Here is a 20,619-nt window from a genome sequence, read left to right as displayed (position 1 = left end):
CTTTGCCCTCCTGAAGTGTGGTTTTCCCAACAATACATTTGCTACCCAAAAAGAGTCTTCCCTGTTTTCTTTTTCTCTCAACGCATAGGCTACTATTAAAGTCTTAAATGCCGTTTGTGACACAGAATTCAAATGCCCTTATATGAAAAACATTGTGTGCAAAGCCAGTATCAAAAAGAGGAAGTACCTTCTCTGCCACATCCTCTCATTTGTGATTATCTTCCCTTTCAACCCTGTGACATGTTATTTTCTTCAGACCTTATACGCTGATAGACTTCACAAGAGGCTGTATTCAGATAAAGTAGGCTAGGCTATGTACAACCCTCCATATCTTATATCGCTGTTTTGACAGTTTGTGGAGTTGACAGTTGCGGAACTCAATTCAACTGAAGTCATTCTGCCGAGTCACTCTCAAGAGTGCCGAAGGTAAGCTTAGTCTAAAAGACTTTTTGTTTATGACCTTGTTTGAAAGTAACTGTCAACCTCAGGAAGAGGAAGCCACACACATAATAACACACAGGAAAAGAAAAGTTTCACTCTCCAGATCCAGGAAACAACAGTTTGACACGCTCCAGGTCACGTTTGTTTTGTCGTAGTGTGTTACTTTGCTGTTTTTTTGTCTCAGACCGTATGATTAAAAAATGTTCAGAGGGAGAGGTGCAGCCCTGCAAATTTGTGGGGGATCTACAGATCTGTTGAGCAGGCTACTGAAAAAGAAAAAAGGAAGTGAGGAAACTAAACCTCTTCCTTTTTCCAGTTTTACAAGTTTTTGTCTAGTTCACTTGTGTTTTTGGAACCTTCAGTCATAAAAAAACACTTCCAAAATCCAACAATAGAAATGCAGTGTAGTTGAGCTAAGTACAGACTGTTATCTTTGAACCTGAAAAGCAGAAATTTGGAGGTACAACATGAGGACACTTGCTGAGCCGCTTGAGAGAGATATACTTTCTGCCAAAAGCAAAGTATTTCTTTATTCTACTGTGGTTTATATTCAAGCTCTTCTTCTCTGCAGGGTTTGCTGAGGAGAAGCGATGGAGGCTGCTGTCTTTGAGTATCACAAAGAGGATGACACTGTGGACATTGAATCTTTTCAGGGTATGTGTTCATTCAGTAAACATTTTCAGTCTTAGTCACTCATGATTTGTATAGTACATTTAGGTTGACATAAGTCTATCTTAATGCAGTATTCACACCTACATATGTACGTTGGTTGTTGTGTCTATACTAGCAGAAATAGGATAATTTCATATTAAAAAGACTGTACTTTTGGAATTGCCCACTTAATTTTGTATTATTCAGACTGCTGAAGTCTCAAATCAGCTCCTGGACCTACTGTATCCTTGAAAGGACAATTCCAGTAGTTTTGCATGTTTTAGGTTACTGTATTTACCTTGATTTACACAACCTTTACATCACAGTTAATCATTTTGCAAATCACTCTTTTGCATTTTAGACCTTTAAACATCTCTTTAAACACTTTTTTTCCCCCAATCGTGAGCATCTATGTGTTTCAATTAATTTCCCTTTGATATGAAAATTCATCAGCAGACGTTACTTGTGTAATCCCTCACAATTAACATCAAGTCTGCATCATTCATTTTTTTCTCTTTTTTCCTCAAATGTCAAGTTACTGTATCAGTTGTTGTGGTGAACGTGTAAGCCAACAGTTGCCTATTTCAGCAGACACGGAGCAATATCATCATTCATTTAGAGTTTTGTTTCTGGGGAATGTAAGTCCAATATTCACCTTCTTTTGAACTGTGGTCTTGTTTCCACCACTTGAGGGAAATATCTGTCTCTTTAGCTGCTAAATGTTTCACTATGTTCACCAGCTAGTTGCTACCTTGGCATGTCTGCTGTTTGGTGGGTTTATCAGAGCTTTTTTTTCATCTGAAAACAGCTGACTGCATCTGGAGACATCTCTGTTGAGGGCATTGATAGTGGATGAAAATAATAAAGTTGTTTACCACTAAACCAAAACAATATGCTGAAAGACACTAAAATCCTCTGTACTTCTAGTCAATATATTAGATTAGTCTATAATCTGCCGGATGCATGTATTTTCACAGAGCCTATTTTTTAGGTTTCCTTCCTTCCTTTCTTTGTGTTGGAATTTCAAATTCGGTGGATTTCTGAGGACTATGTCTGACTGCTTCTTAGATCTCTGCAGGGTAAATTGAGACAGCTAGCTAGACTATCTGTCCAATCTTAGTTTTCTCTCGCACAACTTTTTTGCAGCGGCTCAGTGCGGAGTTTAGTACCACCCATGACGATTCTGATTGGTTTAAAGAAATGCCATTAAACCAGAGCACGTTTTCCTCCCATCCCTGAATGCTGTGGAGTAGCCAGACTCTCCTTCAGCGTGCTTTGGAGGAGGGTCTGGCAAAACGAGAATAATATTAAATTGACCAAACATAATGCAGACTAAATGTTTAGTGTGATTATTACACAACTCATGCAAGTTTAAGGACTCTGCTAATTGCTTTTCATACCATATGGTTTCAATGAAAACCATTGGCTGCCTGAAACACAGAAATACATAAAAAAAACAATAAGGATTTGTGTGTATATTGTAGTTAAGGAGAAAACACAGGGGTTTGCCTTTTAATAAATAAAATATTCAGCTTTCTAGAAATGATAAAAGAGTTGTCAGTCACAGAATTGTAGCATGGTAAAGACTGTAAAATAAGAAACTATTCCACCAATGCAGTTTGTTTATATATTCACACAGGAGAGAAGCAGAAGCTTATTCAGCCGGCGTCTTTAAAAGACCCCAAATTTGAAAAGCTAAAGGAGGTAAGAAATGAATTCCTGTTATCTACATATATAGCTGTCTGAATCTCTGTCTTATATTAAACATTTATACTTATTACTGTAACATCAAAACCCATCCTGCTGCACAGGGAGTGTGTCCTGAGTGGGCAGGAGATGAATGCTACACAGGAAATACATTACAGAGCCTGCATGTATATGTGAGGAGCGAAGAGCATGAATAATATCTGATGCGGAGAGAGAGGTGAAAGGATCGGTGAAATTTTAATGAACATAATTATCAGAGCTGATGGGAGACAGAACAGAGTCAGGCCAAGGAATTGTCGGCAGAGTCTGCTGGATCATGCATGCAGCAGTAAATGAAAAAAACAACTCAATTAACCATAACATGTCTAATAAAGTATTTTATATTTGTCGTCATTTCTGTCTACTTCAAGATTGTATTATCTCTGAAAATCAATAAAAAGAAAAACAAGGTTTCATGCTGTTTTTCATTTGGCACATTTGAAACAGAAAAATTTATGCAAGAAGATGAACGTTTTTGTTGATCTGACTGTGTGATTAATTGTGTTTTGGCAGGCGCTGGTTTGTTGGATCAATAGCACTTTGAAACCGGATCACATAGTGGTTCAGAGTCTGGAGGAGGATCTGTACGATGGACTGGTGCTTCATCACCTGCTGTGTGAGTTAATGCACAATTGCTCTGTGCAATTGTGCTGTCATTTATCATTGCCCTACTTCCACTTAATCATAATCTAAATTTGAAGATGAAAACTAACAAATATTTCCCCTTGTTGTTTACCTAAAAGCATGTCATTTATAATATCCAAAACACAGTCCTTGCCCAGAGAGTATATTAAGTAAATAATAATAATAATAATTTCCTGATTTCCACAGCCAGGTTGGCCGATGTGCACATGTCTGTGGAGGCTATGGCACTAACCAGCCCTGCTCAGATCCGCAAGCTGGGAGTGATCCTGGAGGAGTTGGACAAGCGACTGGGCCTGCAGGACAGCAGCCAGATCAAGTGGAACGTCAAACGTGAGTCATGCAAGAGGACAAATGTTCTGTTCTGGCAATGACTTGGAATTGCAACGAGATTTGGTACTAGCTTAAGCGTGCCATGTTAGCTTACACCAACTGTGAGGGATTTTGGTGGAGCTCAACATGATGGGGTTCTGTTTTTATCACCTGTCAGTGGATTATTTTGGTGCTGGGTTAGGGAAGCAAGTGAAGTGAAGTGAATTCAAAAATAATTCAAATTGTATATAAACAACTGAACACCTAACTGTGATATTCAAGTGTTTGCAGTTTCCAGGCACTCGTCTGAACTTTTCCTTCATTAATCATATAGGACTGAAAGGATGAAAAGGACTAAAAGGATCAATGTCTTGTTTGGTTTTGAATGATCGTAGTGAGCACTAACCTCTGACAAAAACATTGTATTTCCTGCGACTGCTTCACAATAAAAGCCAACCCAGTGTGTCAAATATTTCACCAGTTGAATGCTTTTAATGTGAAGCAGCAGCAGGAGGAAATAATAACTTAATAATTTAATACAGCTCTGAAACAGTTGTAGGAGAGTGAACAGTGAACAATGATATGATAATAAAAATAGGCTTATTACATGCTGCATCATTTCCTGTGAATCCCTTTTGAGTATATGTATGCGACTGCATATGCAATTGAATCGTCTGAAACTACTGCAAAGAGAGGTACTGTAAATATAGAATGTATACATACAGAAAATGGCTATTGCTGAAAAAATGCAGACCATAAACAATATCAACAGCAGGATTATAACTTAACGTTTTCAGTAGTAATTACATTTCAGTTAGGTGTTCATTTATGATGATGATAATGATTCTTTGCTGAAAATGATTCTTTGCTGCCATACTGGGAGTGTGTGAGTTCTGTCATATCAGTTTTTTATGTCTCTGTGTATGTGTGTTTTGTTCGCTGCTGTTTGCCTGTCAGTCATCCACAACAAAGACCTTCTGGCCACTATTCATCTGCTGGTTGCCATGGTGAGATCTTTCCAGCCTGAACTGGGTTTGCCACCAAATGTGAAAGTTGAAGTTATAGTTTTGGAAGTGAGTTTCAGTTGAAGCTTTAGCATTTTCTTCTGCACCAATTCTCAGTCTTAAACACACCTTGTGGCAGTGCTGCTCAATTTGGGTTATCTTTCATGCAGGTGAGCAGAGGTGGAATCAAATCAGGTGTACAGACGGAGGTCCTGACAGAGATAAGGTGAGCAGATTTCTCTCCGGTGTGATTCTGTGGATGTGAGAAAAACACCTAAAATGTTCTTGTCTTTTTCAACAGCGATGCAGGCTCAGACTCTCTCAACAAGACTGAAAGTGAGTAAAAATCTGTCGGAGGTTGAGGAGATTTAACATTTTTAATGTCATTGAAGCGGAATTACAGCCTACAATGATTTTAACACACTTTTCTGGCTCTGGGTCACTCAGGGGAAGATCCCATCGAGCAACTGCTGAAGCTTGAGGATCACAAGGTCAACACGGTGAAGAAGGTATAACAAGGAGAGTAGAAAAAGTACTGAGGCAGACCGGCAGTGAGAGAGTATGTGGTGGTATTAAGATAGGAAATAAATAAGTATAATTTGTTTGTGGCCTTAAAGGACAATTCCGGCGCAAAATGAACCTAGGGGTTAATAACATATGTGTACCTAGTTGAACGTTCTCTGGGATCTGTTTTCATGCTAATCGAATGCGTCTCTAGCTTTAAACAAGCTAACGCAAACCGGTGGTTAGCTGCTAATGCTAGCTTTCGGGGCAGATGGTAAATCGCTATTTTATACCCCTACAAGGTTAAAAATAGCACCACACTTCAACGGTAGCATAACGAGGGTCCCTACATGCAAACCGAAGCATTGAGAACTTTGTAAGTGTACAGACAGTTTATTAAAAAGATTTATTATAAAGATAGTAGCGTTCATGTTTACATGAGGGCGCCATCTTGGAAAACAGTCATGACCAGTCGAATCATGAACGCAGTGTTTGAGCTATGTTACTGGTTGCACTGCGTTCGTCGTGCAACCAGTAACTATATTGCTATAACTATATTGCATGTTTAATACCCTCTATGTCAGCTAAATAAGACCAACATGTATTTCAAACTGTCTAACTTTTTCCATTTTCAGGCCATCTTACACTTTGTCAACCAGAATATGTCAACCATGGGTCTGCAGGTGGCTGATATGGACAAACAGGTATAAAAAAAACCCCAGCTGAACACAGTTTTGGAGCACTTACTGTAGAGGCTTTCCTGTAAAAATAAATAAATAAATAAATAAAAGATACATTGATCTCTTCCCCTGAGATTATATCACCTTCATTGGATGGGCTCCAATGTGTGGTGTATTTTCTGTCTAGTTTGCTGACGGTGTGATTCTGCTGCTGCTGCTCGGACAGCTGGAAGGCTTCTTCATCCCGCTCTATGACTTCAACCTGACACCTGTCAATCACTCTGACATGGTACAGTATGGATTCCTGACACATTAAGGTAGTAAGGGCAGTGCATTCTGGTTCACTTTTTAGTATAATCATCATTATATTGCCTAAATGCTCACGGGTGATCTAGGTTTTAATTTATTTATATATTATATATATTCTTGTGAAAATGTAGATATACACAGACTACATTATTCTAATTCAAAAGTACTATACTGTAAGATCATAAAACAGTTTTCAAATCTAATTTGAGCTAATTTTCCACAAGAGCACAATGGATAATGAGCTACAACACTGAAACCTGATCCAAAAATCTGGCCTATTGCAATATTAGATATGATAAAATTAATATTTTACAATTAATAAAAGTACATGCATAATTACTTCTCTGTCACTTATAATGATATCTTTGATCTAACTTTACTTGAAGCAATAGGAGGAGTCTATGAAACAGTTATGACCCTTTTATCACAGATATGAAGAGTTTATGAATAACTTACTATATAAAAGACACTCTGACACTCCATATTATATGTGATATTTGATACCATTAAAACTAAATAAAAAACATTTTGGTTATAAACACATTATGTATCAGCCTGATCCACAATACATAATAGTAGATTATTTCTCACACTGCAATGTGCTTCTTATATCTGTACGATGACTTATTATGGCACAATTCAGTTGTTACCCTTTTTGTTTTACCAGTTTATAGCCAATATGTCCATCCATTCATCCATCTTCGTCCGCTTATCTGGTGTCGGGTCGCGGGGGGAGCAACTCCAGCAGGGGACCCCAAACTTCCCTTTCCCGAGCCACATTAACCAGCTCCAGCTGGGGGATCCTGAGACGTTCCCAGGCCAGGTTGGAGATATAATCCCTCCACCTAGTCCTGGGTCTTCCCCGAGGCCTCCTCCCAGCTGGACGTGCCTGGAACACCTCCCTAGGGAGGCACCCAGGATGCATCCTTCCCAGATGCCCGAACCACCTCAACTGGCTCTTTTCAACGCGAAGGAGCAGCGGCTCTACTCTGAGCTCCTTACGGATGACTGAGCTTCTCACTCTATCTCTAAGAGAGACGCCAGCCACTCTCCTGAGGAAACCCATTTCGGCTGCTTGTACCCTGGATCTCGTTCTTTCGGTCATGACCCAGCCTTCATGACCATAGGTGAGGGTAGGAACGAAAACTGACCGGTAGATTGAGAGCTTTGCCTTCTGGCTCAGCTGCGAACCGATCCAGTGAGTGCTGAAGGTCACAGGCCGATGATGCCATCAGGACCACATCATCTGCAAAAAGCAGCGATGAGATCCCCAGCCCACCGAACTGCAACACCTCCCCACCCCGACTACGCCTTGATATCCTGTCCATAAATATTACAAACAGGATTGGTGACAAAGCGCAGCCCTGGCGGAGGCCAACCCTCACCTGAAACGAGTCCGACTTACTGCCGAGAACCCGGACACAGCTCTCACTTTGGTCCTACAGAGATTGGATGGCCCTGAGAAGAGACCCCCTCACCCCATACTCCCGCAGCACCTCCCACAGTATCTCCCGGGGGACCCAGTCATACGCCTTCTCCAAATCCACGAATCCACATTGTTCCTCTTCAATCGGAGGTTCGACTATCGGCCGAACCCTCCTTTCCAGCACCTTGGAGTAGACTTTACCAGGGAGGCTGAGAAGTGTGATACCCCTGTAATTGGCACACATCCTCTGGCCCCCCTTTTTGAAAAGGGGAACCACCACCCCCCCGGTCTGCCACTCCTTAGGCACTGTCCCAGACTTCCACACAATGTTGAAGAGGCGTGTCAACCAAGACAGCCCCCCCACACCCAGAGCCTTGAGCATTTCTGGACGGATCTCATCAATCCCAGGGGCTTTGCCACTGTGAAGTTGTTTGACTACCTCAGTGACTTCCGCCTGGGAAATTGACAACAATCCCCCATCATCCTCCAGCTCTGCCTCTAACATAGAGGGCGTATTAGTCGGATTCAGGAGTTCCTCAAAGTGCTCCTTCCACCGCCCTATTACCTCCTCAGTTGAGGTCAACAGTGTCCCATCCTTACTGTACACAGCTTGGATGGTTCCCCACTTCCCCCTCCTGAGGTGGCGAACGGTCTTCCAGAAGCACCTTGGTGCCGATCGAAAGTCCTTCTCCATGTCTTCTCCAAACTCCTCCCACACCTGCTGCTTTGCCTCTTTCACGGCAGAGGCTGCAGCCCTTCGGGCCCCTGCAACTGCCTCCGAAGTCCTCTGAGATAACATATCCCGGAAAGACTCCTTTTTCAGTCGGACGGCTTCCCTGATCACCGGTGTCCACCACGGTGTTCGTGGGTTACCGCCCCTTGAGGCACCTAAGACCACAGCTCTTCGACACAGCTTCAGCAATGGAAACTTTGAACATTGTCCACTCGGGTTCAATGCCCCCAGCCTCCATAGGGATGCACGAAAGGCTCCGCCAGAGGTGTGAGTTGAAAGTCTGTCGGACAGGGGCCTCCTCCAGACGTTCCCAATTTACCTGCACTACCCGTTTGGGCTTACCAGGTCTGTCCAGAGTCTTCCCCCACCCCCTGACCCAACTCACCACCAGATGGTGATCGGTTGACAGCTCCGCCCCTCTTTTCACCCGAGTGTCCAAAACATACGGCCTCAGATCAGATGAAATAATTATAAAATCGGTCATTGACCTTTGGCCTAGAGTGCTCTGGTACCAAGTACACTTATGAGCATCCCTATGGTGTCTGACGATGCCGGTTGGGGGTGTGATGAACAGTAGCAGAAATAGTAACAATAAAGATAATGGAACAGTGACTACAATGGTAGTCGTAGTAGTTCATGTCATAGTAGGGCACAGCAGGGCATTACGGGGTGTAATGTGGGACAGCACAGCATGGGTGGACGCGGTAGGACGCAAGGATGCAGCCGGACACTGCAGGGAATTGCAGAGGATAGCAGGGTGTAGTAGGTCCACAGTGACAGCTGCACCCAAAATCCAGGTCTTGGTGCCACCCTAATCCAAGGCGATATTCTGGGTGAAGAAGAGACATAAGGACTCCGGGGAGTAAACTCCCCAGAGCTAGGTTAGTAACAAGCATTTCAGGGAGAAGGATGCACATAAAAGGAACAAATGAAAAGAGAGATGAAAGAGCAGCTCATTGTGTCATAGGGAGGAAGGACATTCCCAAGCAGTCTAGAATTATAATAGCATAACTAAGAGAGGCAGGCTAAAGAGAGGTGCCGGATAGGGCTTGAACTCTCCAATGCTGGAACGGGCTGTACTTCCTGCCTCCCTCTACTCTTACTATATTATTGATTATATGATAGGTAGATATATTCTATAGTTGGAAAAAGAACATAAGGACTGCGGGGAATAAGCTCCTCGGAGCTATGTTAGTAACAAGCATTTCTGTGACACGAATACACACACACGCTGCGACTCATTACTCCCTAAGTATATGTAAGCTTTCTATGTGGAGAAGCAGAGATGGGTCGGGGTGCGCCATGATTGTGGCTACACACCCATCCTCGCCGGTCTAGGCGTACGCTGCAACTCCTCATACCCTAATATAGTAGGCTTTCTATGAAGAGAAGCTGAAATAGGGAGGCGGTGCGTCATGACTGTGACTACACACCTTCCCCCTACACACCTTCTCTCGCCGGTCTAGGCGAACGCTGCAACTCCTTACTCCCTAACTATAAGCTTTATCGAAGAGGAGAGTTTTAAGTTTACTCTTAAAGGTGGTGACGGTGTCTGCCTTCCGAACCCAGACTGGGAGCTGGTCCATGTGCACGTTGAAGTCCCCCAGCAGAACTATGGAGTCCCCCAGTGGAGCCCCATGCAGGACTCCACTTAAGGTCTCCAAGAAGGCCGAATACTCCGAACTCTTGTTTGGTGCATATGCACAAACAACAGTCAGAGTTTTCCCCCCCACAACCCGCAGGCATAGGCAGGCGACCCTCTTGTCCACCGGGGTAAACTCCAATGTAGCGGCGCTCAGCTGGGGGCTTATGAGTATGCCCACACCCGCCCGGTGCCTCACACCCTGGGCAACTCCAGAGAAGAAAAGAGTCCAACCCCTATCCAGGAGTATGGTTCCAGAACCGAGACTGTGCGTAGAGGTAAGGCCCACCAGATCCAACTGGTAGCGCTCCACCTCCCGCAGTTCCGGCTCCTTCCCCCACAGGGAGGTGACATTCCACGTCCCCAGAGCCAGCGTCTGCTGCCCGGGTCTGGTCCGTCGAGGCCCCTGACCTTCACTGCCACCCGTGTGGCCAATATGTTACATCATAAAATCATCAAAGTGTTATGTAGGCTACATTTATCTATCAATGATTATAATCCAATAATATAACATGAATGTAAAATGAGCCATTGTGCATTATGAGTACTTTTACTTTTGGTACTTTAAGTAGTTTTGTACTTTTTGAATGCAGGACTATTACCTGTAACAGAGTTTTTTTCTACACTGTGGTATTGACACTTTTACATAAGAAAAAGATGTGAATACTTCTTCCACTACTTAATAAATAGTTGGTTATGTTTTATAATACAAATAACTATAGCAACTATAAAATATCACCACATATATAGAGATAATGCTTAACCATAAGTTCATTAAAATATATTAGTGGGTACATTTCACAACAGAATTACATATATTTTTATTACTAATTTCAATGAAAATGTGGTGACTGGATTTTGTGTTTGACATTCTTTTTCTCTCTGATCTCTAGCTCCACAATGTAACCTTGGCCTTGGACCTCCTTAATGACGCAGGCCTTCAAGTGTCCAGCGTTGATCCACAAGGTGAGGAGATAACACACACAGACTGCTCACACAATATACAGACAACAGATTTTACTCAAATTAAAATGCCACGTACAGAGGGTGAAAAAAAATAAAACAGAAGTGCCTGCGAGTAAAATGATTGCAACAGAAAAACACCAGAGCTCCAAGACAGCAATGTCAAACTAATTCAGATGATATAAACTATCAAAAGCATTTATCTGTATGACGGGGAAACGCCAAAATCTGTTTGTATATCAGTGAAGGACGGGGGGGGTCGCCCCGGTAGTTTGAGTTAATCTCCACTCCTCGGTGGAGTGTGGGTTTGACAGTGTTTTGGAGGGGAAAAATTGCTTGTGGAATATAAATGAGTGTGACTTTTGTTTCAATGAGTATCACTGCGGATGATTGGCTCAGTCCAGGGTTATCAGCATTTATTTAGAGAGGAGGAGCGAGGGAGGCGGTCTCAAGAGGACAATGTCACTCTGGTGCCTGTTGATAGACACAGGGATTTAACTTCACAGCTATGGCTACATATACTGTGTGTGTGTGTGTGTGTGTGTGTGTGTGTGTGTGTGTGTGTGTGTGTGTGTGTGTGTGTGTGTGTGTGTGTGTGTGTGTGTGTGTGTGTGTGTGTGTGTGTGTGTGTGTGTGTGTGTGTGTGTGTGTGTGTGTGTGTGTGTGTGTGTGTGTGGGAAGATACGTTATCTGTATTCATGAACACTGCTACTGTATGCCACCCAGTTATCAGACTGATCCCAGAAATATATTATGATTGTATCTGTGCACTGTGAAAAGTCCTCGTTAATTTTGTGTTTGTCAGTTATCAGATTTCCCAACGTAAAATCACGAGTTCATGATTTGTGTGAGCATTCATCCAAATAATCGTATAACAGTGAAATAATTACATTATGGAAACTTTCTCCTTGATTTAAAAAGGTAAGAGTATGGTATGCTGTCGTTCGTAAATTTGGGGAATCAAAGGTCTATTTCAGAGAAGATTTTAAATAAGTACCTCTTCACAATTAATTATGCTATTTGATATGAGCGACCGATTAAAACAAAACAAAAATCTAAATCTTTCAACATGACCATGTCCTGATGCACAACGCCAGGTCCATAAAGAAATGTTTTTTTCCCAGTTTATTGTGGAAGAACTTAACTAACCTGCACAGAGCCCTGAACCTTAACCCCATCCAACACCTTTAGGATGAACTGTAACACCGACCTTACTAATGCTCTTGTGGCTGAATGGGAGCAAATCCCTGCAGCCAAAAAATCCTGAATCGAAGACGAGTTATAGAAGGCTGTTATAGCAACATTTTAAGGCCCATGGTTATGGAATGAGATTGAGATCAACAATCACATATGGGTGTCCACTTTTGGCCATGGGGAGTAAATCAATCAAAAAAGAGAAGCGTGAAATAGAGTGACTGACTCAGTGAGTTACCAACTTATTTAGGTGTGTGAATCAATCAATAGCAAATAGATCTACTTCACTTCCCTGCAGATCCATTATTGACAAGATGCTCTGTATTCTCTCTGAGCTTGAATCACAATCACTAAATCTTCTCCACAATATTGCCAGGCAGCCATGCAGCCTGTAATCGTGAAGTAAATCCTCAACATAATAACTGTTAATGTAAGAACCAGCACAATTAATCTAAGCCAAGAGCAAGTGGCTAATTTAATACATTTTTAGTGTCTTTTAAATTACCGTCATAATTGCTCTGATGGAATGAGGATTCCCAGCACTGAGAGTCTAAATCGGGAGCGCACTGCGTGCATTAATTAGGTTAGCCGGTGGTGGAGTTGATCTTAATGTCACATTTATTCAGTTAGTGCATCTCACAACAGAGTTCAATTTTGTTGGGATCTCACCAAGGACATGTTGATTAAATGACATGTTGATTAAATGTCCATCTAATGTTTTTTTTTTTTGCCCTCCTGATCTATGACCTGTTAGGATGGATTGTGAGCATAGTTATTGGCTAATGTTGGTAAAAGCATCCTCGTGTTTTCGCTGCCTCAGTGGCTTGTTATATGCTGATGGTCCATTATAAATACACACCAGTGGTGTAGTCTAATGTACTGTAGTGGATATACTGTACTGTATGTATGTATATATATATATATATATATTGGCCAGAATTTGCCTTTGGGGGAATTTGCCTTTGGGGGAGGGGGGGCATATCATAGTGGGGGGTCTGGGTGTTCTCCCCAGGGAAGTTTTGAGCATCAACGACTTAATTTCCTGTATCTGGATACACTGTTATGCACCAATTTACAGTGGAAATACCTTTACTTAGCCTATGTGAAGAAGAAAAACACAAATGATAATTCTAAATACAGTATATCAAAAATATAATGGAAAGTATGTTGTTGCGTGTCATTGGGCATTTTTAAGTGGGTATATGGAAATCCTGGAGCTTTCTTAGTGGGTATACTACGTATACCTGTGTATCACGTAGACTACACCACTGATACACACTAAATGTTCCCTGTGGATTGTGTGGCAGATATTGTCTCTCAGGACGACACTGCCACCTTGAAGGTCCTGTACACCCTGTTCAAGAAGCACAAAGGGAAATGAGAGAGGAACTCAACAACCAGGGAGCTGAAGAAAAGTGGAGTTTTTGACTAGCTTGTGGTTTCTTCTGTCTCTAAACTGTTGAAAAGGCTGTACATTATTTAAATGGTGAAGCAAGACTAATTAGACATATTGCTGATGCTCTCAAGCTAATTTAAAATAAGTACATGATGCTAAAGTAGCTTTAACAAGTTATTTATAAACAACAATATCAGTGTCTAAGGGCCCGGTCTGTGCAGCATTTATGACAACATTTTAGAGTGAAATCATCACGTCACCAATCCTCCACCACCACCTACTTTTTGAGGACAGGTCGATACAAGGCTAGACTACCAACCAGGCTAAGTGGGCAAACAGAGCAAAGCAAGCCCCAGGGCCCCAAAAGCCCCAGGTGTCCTGTGTGTCAACTAGTTGTCAATAATTTGACTAATTGCAAAATTGTTGATGTATTTCCACCACTGTGAAATCAATGGCTGTGGCTCAGGAAATTTCTAAATTCATCAGTTTGGATGGAGTATAGTGGCCCCTTAAAATGGATCAGCATACATATATACTTTTGACCTTTTAAATGTGGTTCACATTCAGTAATAATATACGGGGTACGGATGTTAGTGTAGCCCAGTGTTATTTCTCTTGCTCTCTTTCCTTCTCTTTATTTCCTTTACAGTCTGACACTGCTGCAACATGACACTTTCCATTCTTGCCATAGAAAACCATCATCCTTGACTACCACTTCTTAATAAACAATTTGAATTTCTTTCTCTGCTTCCTCCTTGTGTTCCTGCTGACAATCTGTGACATCCTCTTTTTCTAGTCAGTGAAAAATGGTGGGATTTTTTTTTTTTTTTTATCTTTTTTGCCATTGAATTGTTCACAACTCCATGTCACACAGATGTAGAGAGGGTGCGGCAGGCAGCGATGGAGGAAGGCAGAGAATGAGAGACAGACAATAGATGTGATTCCATCAAAGCATATTTTGCTTTTTATATCAATTATGTGTTGAATTAAAAAAAGGTTGGACTACAACTGCAAAAATCCACTTAATTATCCTCTGTGTTGCAAAGACATGTCATTTCTTGGATTAAAATAAATGTATGCTAACCATTAGTGACTTGTTCAATAATATCTCTCCACCACTGCCACTCTGGTTTAGTTTAGTGTATTAGCAAATTGCAGCATGAGTTTCTTTGTTTTTGTCTTGAGGTTAAACAACAAACAACCACTTTCATACTTCTTATTCAGTTCACCCAGTTTTCATGCAAATGTGCTTGTCAACATTCAGAAAGCCAATTTATTTGTTGCCACCAAGGTGATGGAAAATTCCCATTTTATTTCCCCTGACATTTCAAAAAGATTGTATAAAATGTGCTTGGCAGTCAGATAGAAACATACTGTATAGCAAGAGACAGACAGATAGAAAGAGACATTTAGGTGTGTGTTTCTCTTGTTAATCATGTAAATTGGCCATTTCTGTTGGCAGTTAAAGTATTATAAAATAAAAATGGCTTCTCTTCTATTTTCTAATTTACAACTTCTCATCCTGAGTGATTGTACGGTTTGTTAAAATTTAATTGCACAATAATTTGTAAAAGGCAAAACCCATACTTGGTCAAGCCATTAATGAACACAGCTGCAATAAAATGCTCTCTTTTATGCATTTTAAGACCTCTCAAATACAAATGGTATGGTCATTTCATAGTCATGTATACCATCCACTCACATTATGCTTGCTTATCTTTGAGATTAGGTGGTCTATTAAAACATTTGGCACTAAATCTTTCTGCATACTGCCTACTTTTAGGCAGTAACTCCCTTTACCTCCTCTGCCTCCTCCTGTATTTACATTCATTGTATGTGAATGTTTATTGAAATGCCTGTTCATATTCATCAAATGTGTATTTCAGGGTCAGTCAGAAGGGGTTCTAAGCTCACGGACAGTCTGTATCAATATTATATTATTACAGCTTATATACAGTATGTTTCAAAGCATAAAACGTGTATTATTGTTGTTGCAATAAATGGTTAAAACCTTGGTGATAGTGTCCTGCTCTTGCCTGAAAGGAAGTGAATGGGCTGTTTGTGCAGAGACAACTGAGCATTCTAATATAATCTGTAAATGACATGGATTAAATAGTCATAGAAATTTACAAAAACCTAGTTTATGCTTTATATTGTGTTATTGTTAGTTATTGTGTTATATAGTGTTTGCTTTTCTATGTAGCTAGGTGGCAGGTCACAGTCTTGTTTCAGATATAATTGTCAGCATCACCAAGTTATCTGCTTTGCTGATATGCTAAATCCCTGTGTACTGTAAATGGCAATTCTAATATTGTACTGTGTGTATACTATTTTATTATTTTTGAGTTTACGACGGAGCATTAGGGCCACATCAAGGGGAAAAAATTAAGGAGGAAGATGTTTTATTTATTTTGCATTTTGAGAATAAAGTCGACATGTCGAGAAAAAACTTGATATTTCAAGAATCAAGTCGGACTTTTGAGAATAAACCAAACTACTAACTTTACCTATAGTATTCTACAAAGTGCATGAACTCGTTCTCTTTTAGCACATAAACACAGTATGGTGATAAGTATTAGGACTTTGAAGAGATTGTGCCGAAAATTGCGTCTTTTCAGGAGGAGAAACCACACAAACTTGGAAGAGGTGGCCGTATTCCTGCAAACTGAAATAGCTTGTAATGGACAGATGCAAGGGTATCAATGGTTACACCTACGTGCAATACAGAGAGGATATGTTGTATCACAGTACACAATAAGACAATTGATCAACTTGTTTGATCCTGAAGGAGTGGCGCTCTAAGGATGTAACCCATATCTCTGATGCTGCCTATATGGCAGCTGGCATGGCGGACAGTCGCTCTAATGTGATTAAGTGATAAAGGAGTTGAATTTATTCTCGTCATTTCAACTTTAATCTCGACATTTCGACATTATTCTCGAAATGGTATAGTTTAACTTTATTCTCGTCATGTTGACTTTATTCTCGCCATTTCAACTTTATTCTCGAAATGCAAAATAAATTAAAAAAATATCTTCCTCCTTATTTTTTTTCCTTTGATGTGGCCCTAATGCTCAGTCGTATGAGTTAGTCCTGTGAATATGTGCATTTTAAGATTGCCACCCTGAATCAATCGAGGCAAGGATGTGAAATGTTCAGAATATTGAAACAATCAATACACAATGTGGTACAGTATGTGCAAACGTGTGTGGCTTTGACATGCATTTGCGATGTTCTTTAAGACACACAACAACGTGAGTGAAAGTCAAGGGAGATTAATGTCTTTTAGCCACTGTATGCATCTCAGTGAAAAGGTCACAGCTTAGTCTGTCATCAGTGTCTAATCCATCAGAACAAACAAGGATAAATTGAAGGATAAATGTTTGAGGGATTAAACCTGTTCTGCTCCAACGACAAAACCTTCTTCTTCTTCCATTAGGACGCCATAACACCACTGACTCCTCAACATGGTAAGACAATTAATGTACAGAAATAACATATTGCCTATTAAGCAAGAGCTGAGAATGTTATAGAAATCATTGTATACATTTTTTAAGGCTACTGTGAGTATATATTATTGCCTGACGTGACCAAACCATTGGATTTCTCATAAACTGACTTTATTTTATACCATGTTTTATTTATTTTTTGAGAAAACAAATGATGTCCCCCTGCAACACTGGAGCCCATCCAAAATGTTGATGGAAAACATGAGTCATATCTGCCTAACTTGTCACACTGAACAGATGCATCTCTCTGTGGATGAAAAGGGGAGCAGAGCTAATAAAGCAGCATCACTCTGAGTATTTAGCTGCTGTATTGTATATGCGTATGTTTATATCAGTTATCACAGAGGTGACAGTATCATGGGCATGTTAAACCTAAAGAACCATGAGACTTAACACTACTGTTGTAATTAATCCAAACAGCTCATCCGAGATGTGTTCAAGGCAGTCAAATTTATCTGTGTAGCGCATTTTATACACTGTCCATTACTCAACATAAAAATTATGAGAGACACAAGATAAATAATTACAAAAAGGATATATGGGGTTTTAAGATGATCAACATAACAGTGGTGGAACAGCTTAGTATTCATTGACACATGCAACGTGAGTCCAGAGTGGACACAGCTTCACAGGCATCCTCACATATGCGTTATAACCGCATATCGGCAATGGCTTCCACAAGTTCACCTGGAACCTCCAAATCTCAAGTAAGTCTGTTTATCTCTGTCATTTTTTTTCACATAGAAGCGGGCTGGTTATCTTTTAATGTAAGCTGTGCTGTTTTGGTAGAGGTTAGCTGAACAAGCGCTAACGCTAGCTAATACCACATCAGCTAGCCCACTTGGGGGTTTAAAGTGATATTAATAGTGCACTGATTGAGTTTTGGTATTTATCTTGTAGGGTGGAGCGCTTGTGCCATGATGTGTCTTTAAGAGGATTGCCTGCTAGATCCCCAGTCTGCATTTATTTTGTACCCACTGTACAGTATATTTGTACCACGCCTCCAGAGGGACCTTGACACTTTCCCAGACTTCTCCAGGACCCTATGCAGCTTAAAAATGTTCAATTAAATCTTTTTAAATTTTGTTTTGGATATTTATTATGTACATTAAATGCACACCTAAAGTGTGCATTTACAAGACAGCACTTAACTATTCAATTCAATTCAATTTTCAATTCAGTTTTATTTATAGTATCAAATCATAACAAGAGTTATCTCAGGACACTTTACAGATAGAGTAGGTCTAGACCACACTGTAATTTACAAAGACCCAACAATTTCAGTAATTCCCCCAAGAGCAAGCATTTAGTGTGACAGTGGCGAAAAAAACTCCCTTTTAGGGAGAAACCTCGGACAGACCCAGGCTCTTGGTAGGCGGTGTCTGACGGTGCCGGTTGGGGGTGTGATGAACAGTGGCAATAATAGCCACAATAAAGATAATGGAACAATGACCAGAAATAGTAGTTGTAGTAGTTAATGGCATAGCAGGGCACTGCAGGGCGTTAGAGGACATAGCAGGGCACAGCAGAGCATATCAGGGCATAGCAGGACATAGCAGGGCACTGCAGAGCATAGCAGGGTGTAACAGGGCATAGCAGGGCGTGGAGCAGGACCACCGGGACAACTGCAACCATGATTTAGGTGCCACCCTAATCCAAGGAAACATGCTGGTGAAAAAAAACATAAGGACTCTGGGGAATAAGCTCCCCAGAGCTAAGTTAGTAACAAGCATTTCTGGGACAAGGATGCACACAGATGGAAAGAGAGAGGAGAGAGAAGTTCAGTGTGTCAAAGGAAGTCCCCCAGCAGTCTAAAACTATAACAGCATAATTAAGAGAGACAGGTTAAGGAGAGGAGCCTGGTCAGGCTAGAACTCTCCCCTGCCGGATCGGGCTGTACTGGCCTGCCTCCCTCTACTTTGATTATATCATTGATTATATGGTAGATTAATCTGACGACTATGAAGAGAAGCAGAGAAAAGAAGGGGTGCTGCGTCTGTAGAAACACACCCTCCCCCGCCGGTTTGGCTGAACGCTGCAACTCCTCACGCCTTAAATATAAGCTTTATCGAAGAGGAGAGTTTTAAGTTTACTCTTAAATGTGGTGACGGTGTCTGCCTCCCGGACCCAGACTGGGAGCTGGTTCCACAGGAGAGGAGCCTGATAGCTGAAGGCTCTGGCTCCAATTCTACTTTTAGAGACTAGGAACCACAAGTAACTCTGCATTCTGTGAGCGCAGTGCTATAGTAAGACAATAAGGTACTATGAGCTCTTCAAGATATAATGGTGCTTGACCATTTAAAGCTTTGTAGGTCAGGAGAAGGATTTTAAATTCAATCCTGGATTTTACAGGAAGCCAATGCAGAGAAGCCAACACAGGAGAAATATGATCTCTTTTTGTAGTTCTTGTCAGAACACATGCTGCAGCATTCTGGATCAGCTGGAGAGTCTTAAGGGACTTATTTGGGCAACCTGATAGTAAGGAATTACAGTAGTCCAGCCTGGAATTAACAAATGCATGGACTAGTTTTTCAGCATCGTTTGAGACAGGATATACCTAATTTTGGCAATGTTACGAAGATTGTTTTAAATGGCCGTTAAAGGATATATCTTGATCAAAAATAACTCCTAGATTTCTGACAGTAGTGTTGGAGGCCAGGGCAATACCATCCAGAGTAACTATATCTTTGGATAATGAAGTTCAGAGGTGTTTAGGGCCCAGCACAATAACTTCACTTTTGTTTAAGTTTAATATCAGAAAATTGTAGGTCATCCATGATTTTATATCTTTAATGCATGCTTGAAGTTCAGCTAACTGACTGGTGTCGTCTGTCTTGATTGATAAGTATCATTGGGTGTCATCCGCATAGCAGTGAAAGTTAATTGAGTGTTTCCTAATAATATTGCCTAGAGGAAGCATATATAAGGAGAATAGAATTGGTTCAAGCACTGAGCCTTGTGGAACGCCATGGCTAACTTTAGCGTACCTGGAGGATTTATCATTAACATTAACAAATTGAGATCGATCAGAAAAATACCAGCTTAGTGCGATTCCTTTAATGCCAACTAAATGTTCCAGTCTCTGTAACAGGATTGTATGGTCAATAGTGTCGAATGCAGCACTAAGATCTAATAAGACAAGTACGGAGACAAGTCCTTTGTCTGAAGCAGTTAGAAGGTCGTTAGTAATTTTCACTAGTGCCGTCTCTGTGCTATGATGCATTCTAAAACCTGACTGAAAGTCCTCAAATAAACTATTGCTATGTAGGAAATCACATAACTGATTAGCGACTACCTTCTCAAGGATCTTGGAGAGAAAGGGAAGGTTAGATATAGGTCTATAGTTGGCTAAGACCTCAGGATCGAGGGTAGGTTTTTTCAGAAGAGGTTTTATCACAGTTACTTTAAATGACTGCAGTACATAACCTGTTAATAAAGACATATTGATCATATCTAGTAATGAAGTG

General features: G+C 40.9%; 1 protein-coding gene across 8 annotated transcripts; it reads left to right on the top strand.

Annotated features, from left to right (window-relative positions):
• Positions 1–231: 231 nt before the first annotated feature.
• On the top strand, positions 232–18,189 carry parvg (parvin, gamma). Of its 8 annotated transcripts, none has more exons than XM_078257410.1 (14): positions 232–426; positions 1,013–1,095; positions 2,732–2,796; positions 3,352–3,454; positions 3,670–3,813; positions 4,750–4,865; positions 4,967–5,022; positions 5,098–5,132; positions 5,244–5,305; positions 5,936–6,004; positions 6,168–6,269; positions 10,984–11,056; positions 17,083–17,113; positions 18,053–18,187. In XM_078257410.1, the coding sequence occupies exons 2-14, from the start codon at positions 1,032–1,034 to the stop codon at positions 18,168–18,170; spliced, it is 1,038 nt and encodes a 345-aa protein (XP_078113536.1). In that variant the 5' UTR covers positions 232–426; positions 1,013–1,031; the 3' UTR covers positions 18,171–18,187. The 8 variants fall into 8 exon arrangements, with proteins under 8 accessions (XP_078113536.1, XP_078113543.1, XP_078113542.1 ...); XM_078257417.1 differs by lacking the exon at positions 18,053–18,187 and adding an exon at positions 17,297–17,312; XM_078257414.1 differs by lacking the exon at positions 232–426 and adding an exon at positions 506–575 and having other exon boundaries at positions 18,053–18,189.
• The last annotated feature ends 2,430 nt before the right edge of the window (positions 18,190–20,619 follow it).

The sequence above is a fragment of the Sander vitreus genome, chromosome 8 (genome assembly GCF_031162955.1).
Source record: "Sander vitreus isolate 19-12246 chromosome 8, sanVit1, whole genome shotgun sequence".
Taxonomy (NCBI): Eukaryota; Metazoa; Chordata; class Actinopteri; order Perciformes; family Percidae; genus Sander; species Sander vitreus.
The sequence above is the reverse complement of the archived record's forward strand: the minus strand, read 5'-3'. Positions and strand labels throughout refer to the sequence as shown.

Bases quoted from the DNA above. Each gene is read 5' to 3' on its own strand.
- parvg (XM_078257414.1), top strand. From the start codon at position 1,032: ATGGAGGCTGCTGTCTTTGAGTATCACAAAGAGGATGACACTGTGGAC. The intron at 5,023-5,097 runs GTGAGCAGATTT...CTTTTTCAACAG, and splicing joins GAGGTCCTGACAGAGATAAG to CGATGCAGGCTCAGACTCTC. The intron at 17,114-18,052 runs GTAAGACAATTA...TTTATCTTGTAG, and splicing joins ACCACTGACTCCTCAACATG to GGTGGAGCGCTTGTGCCATG.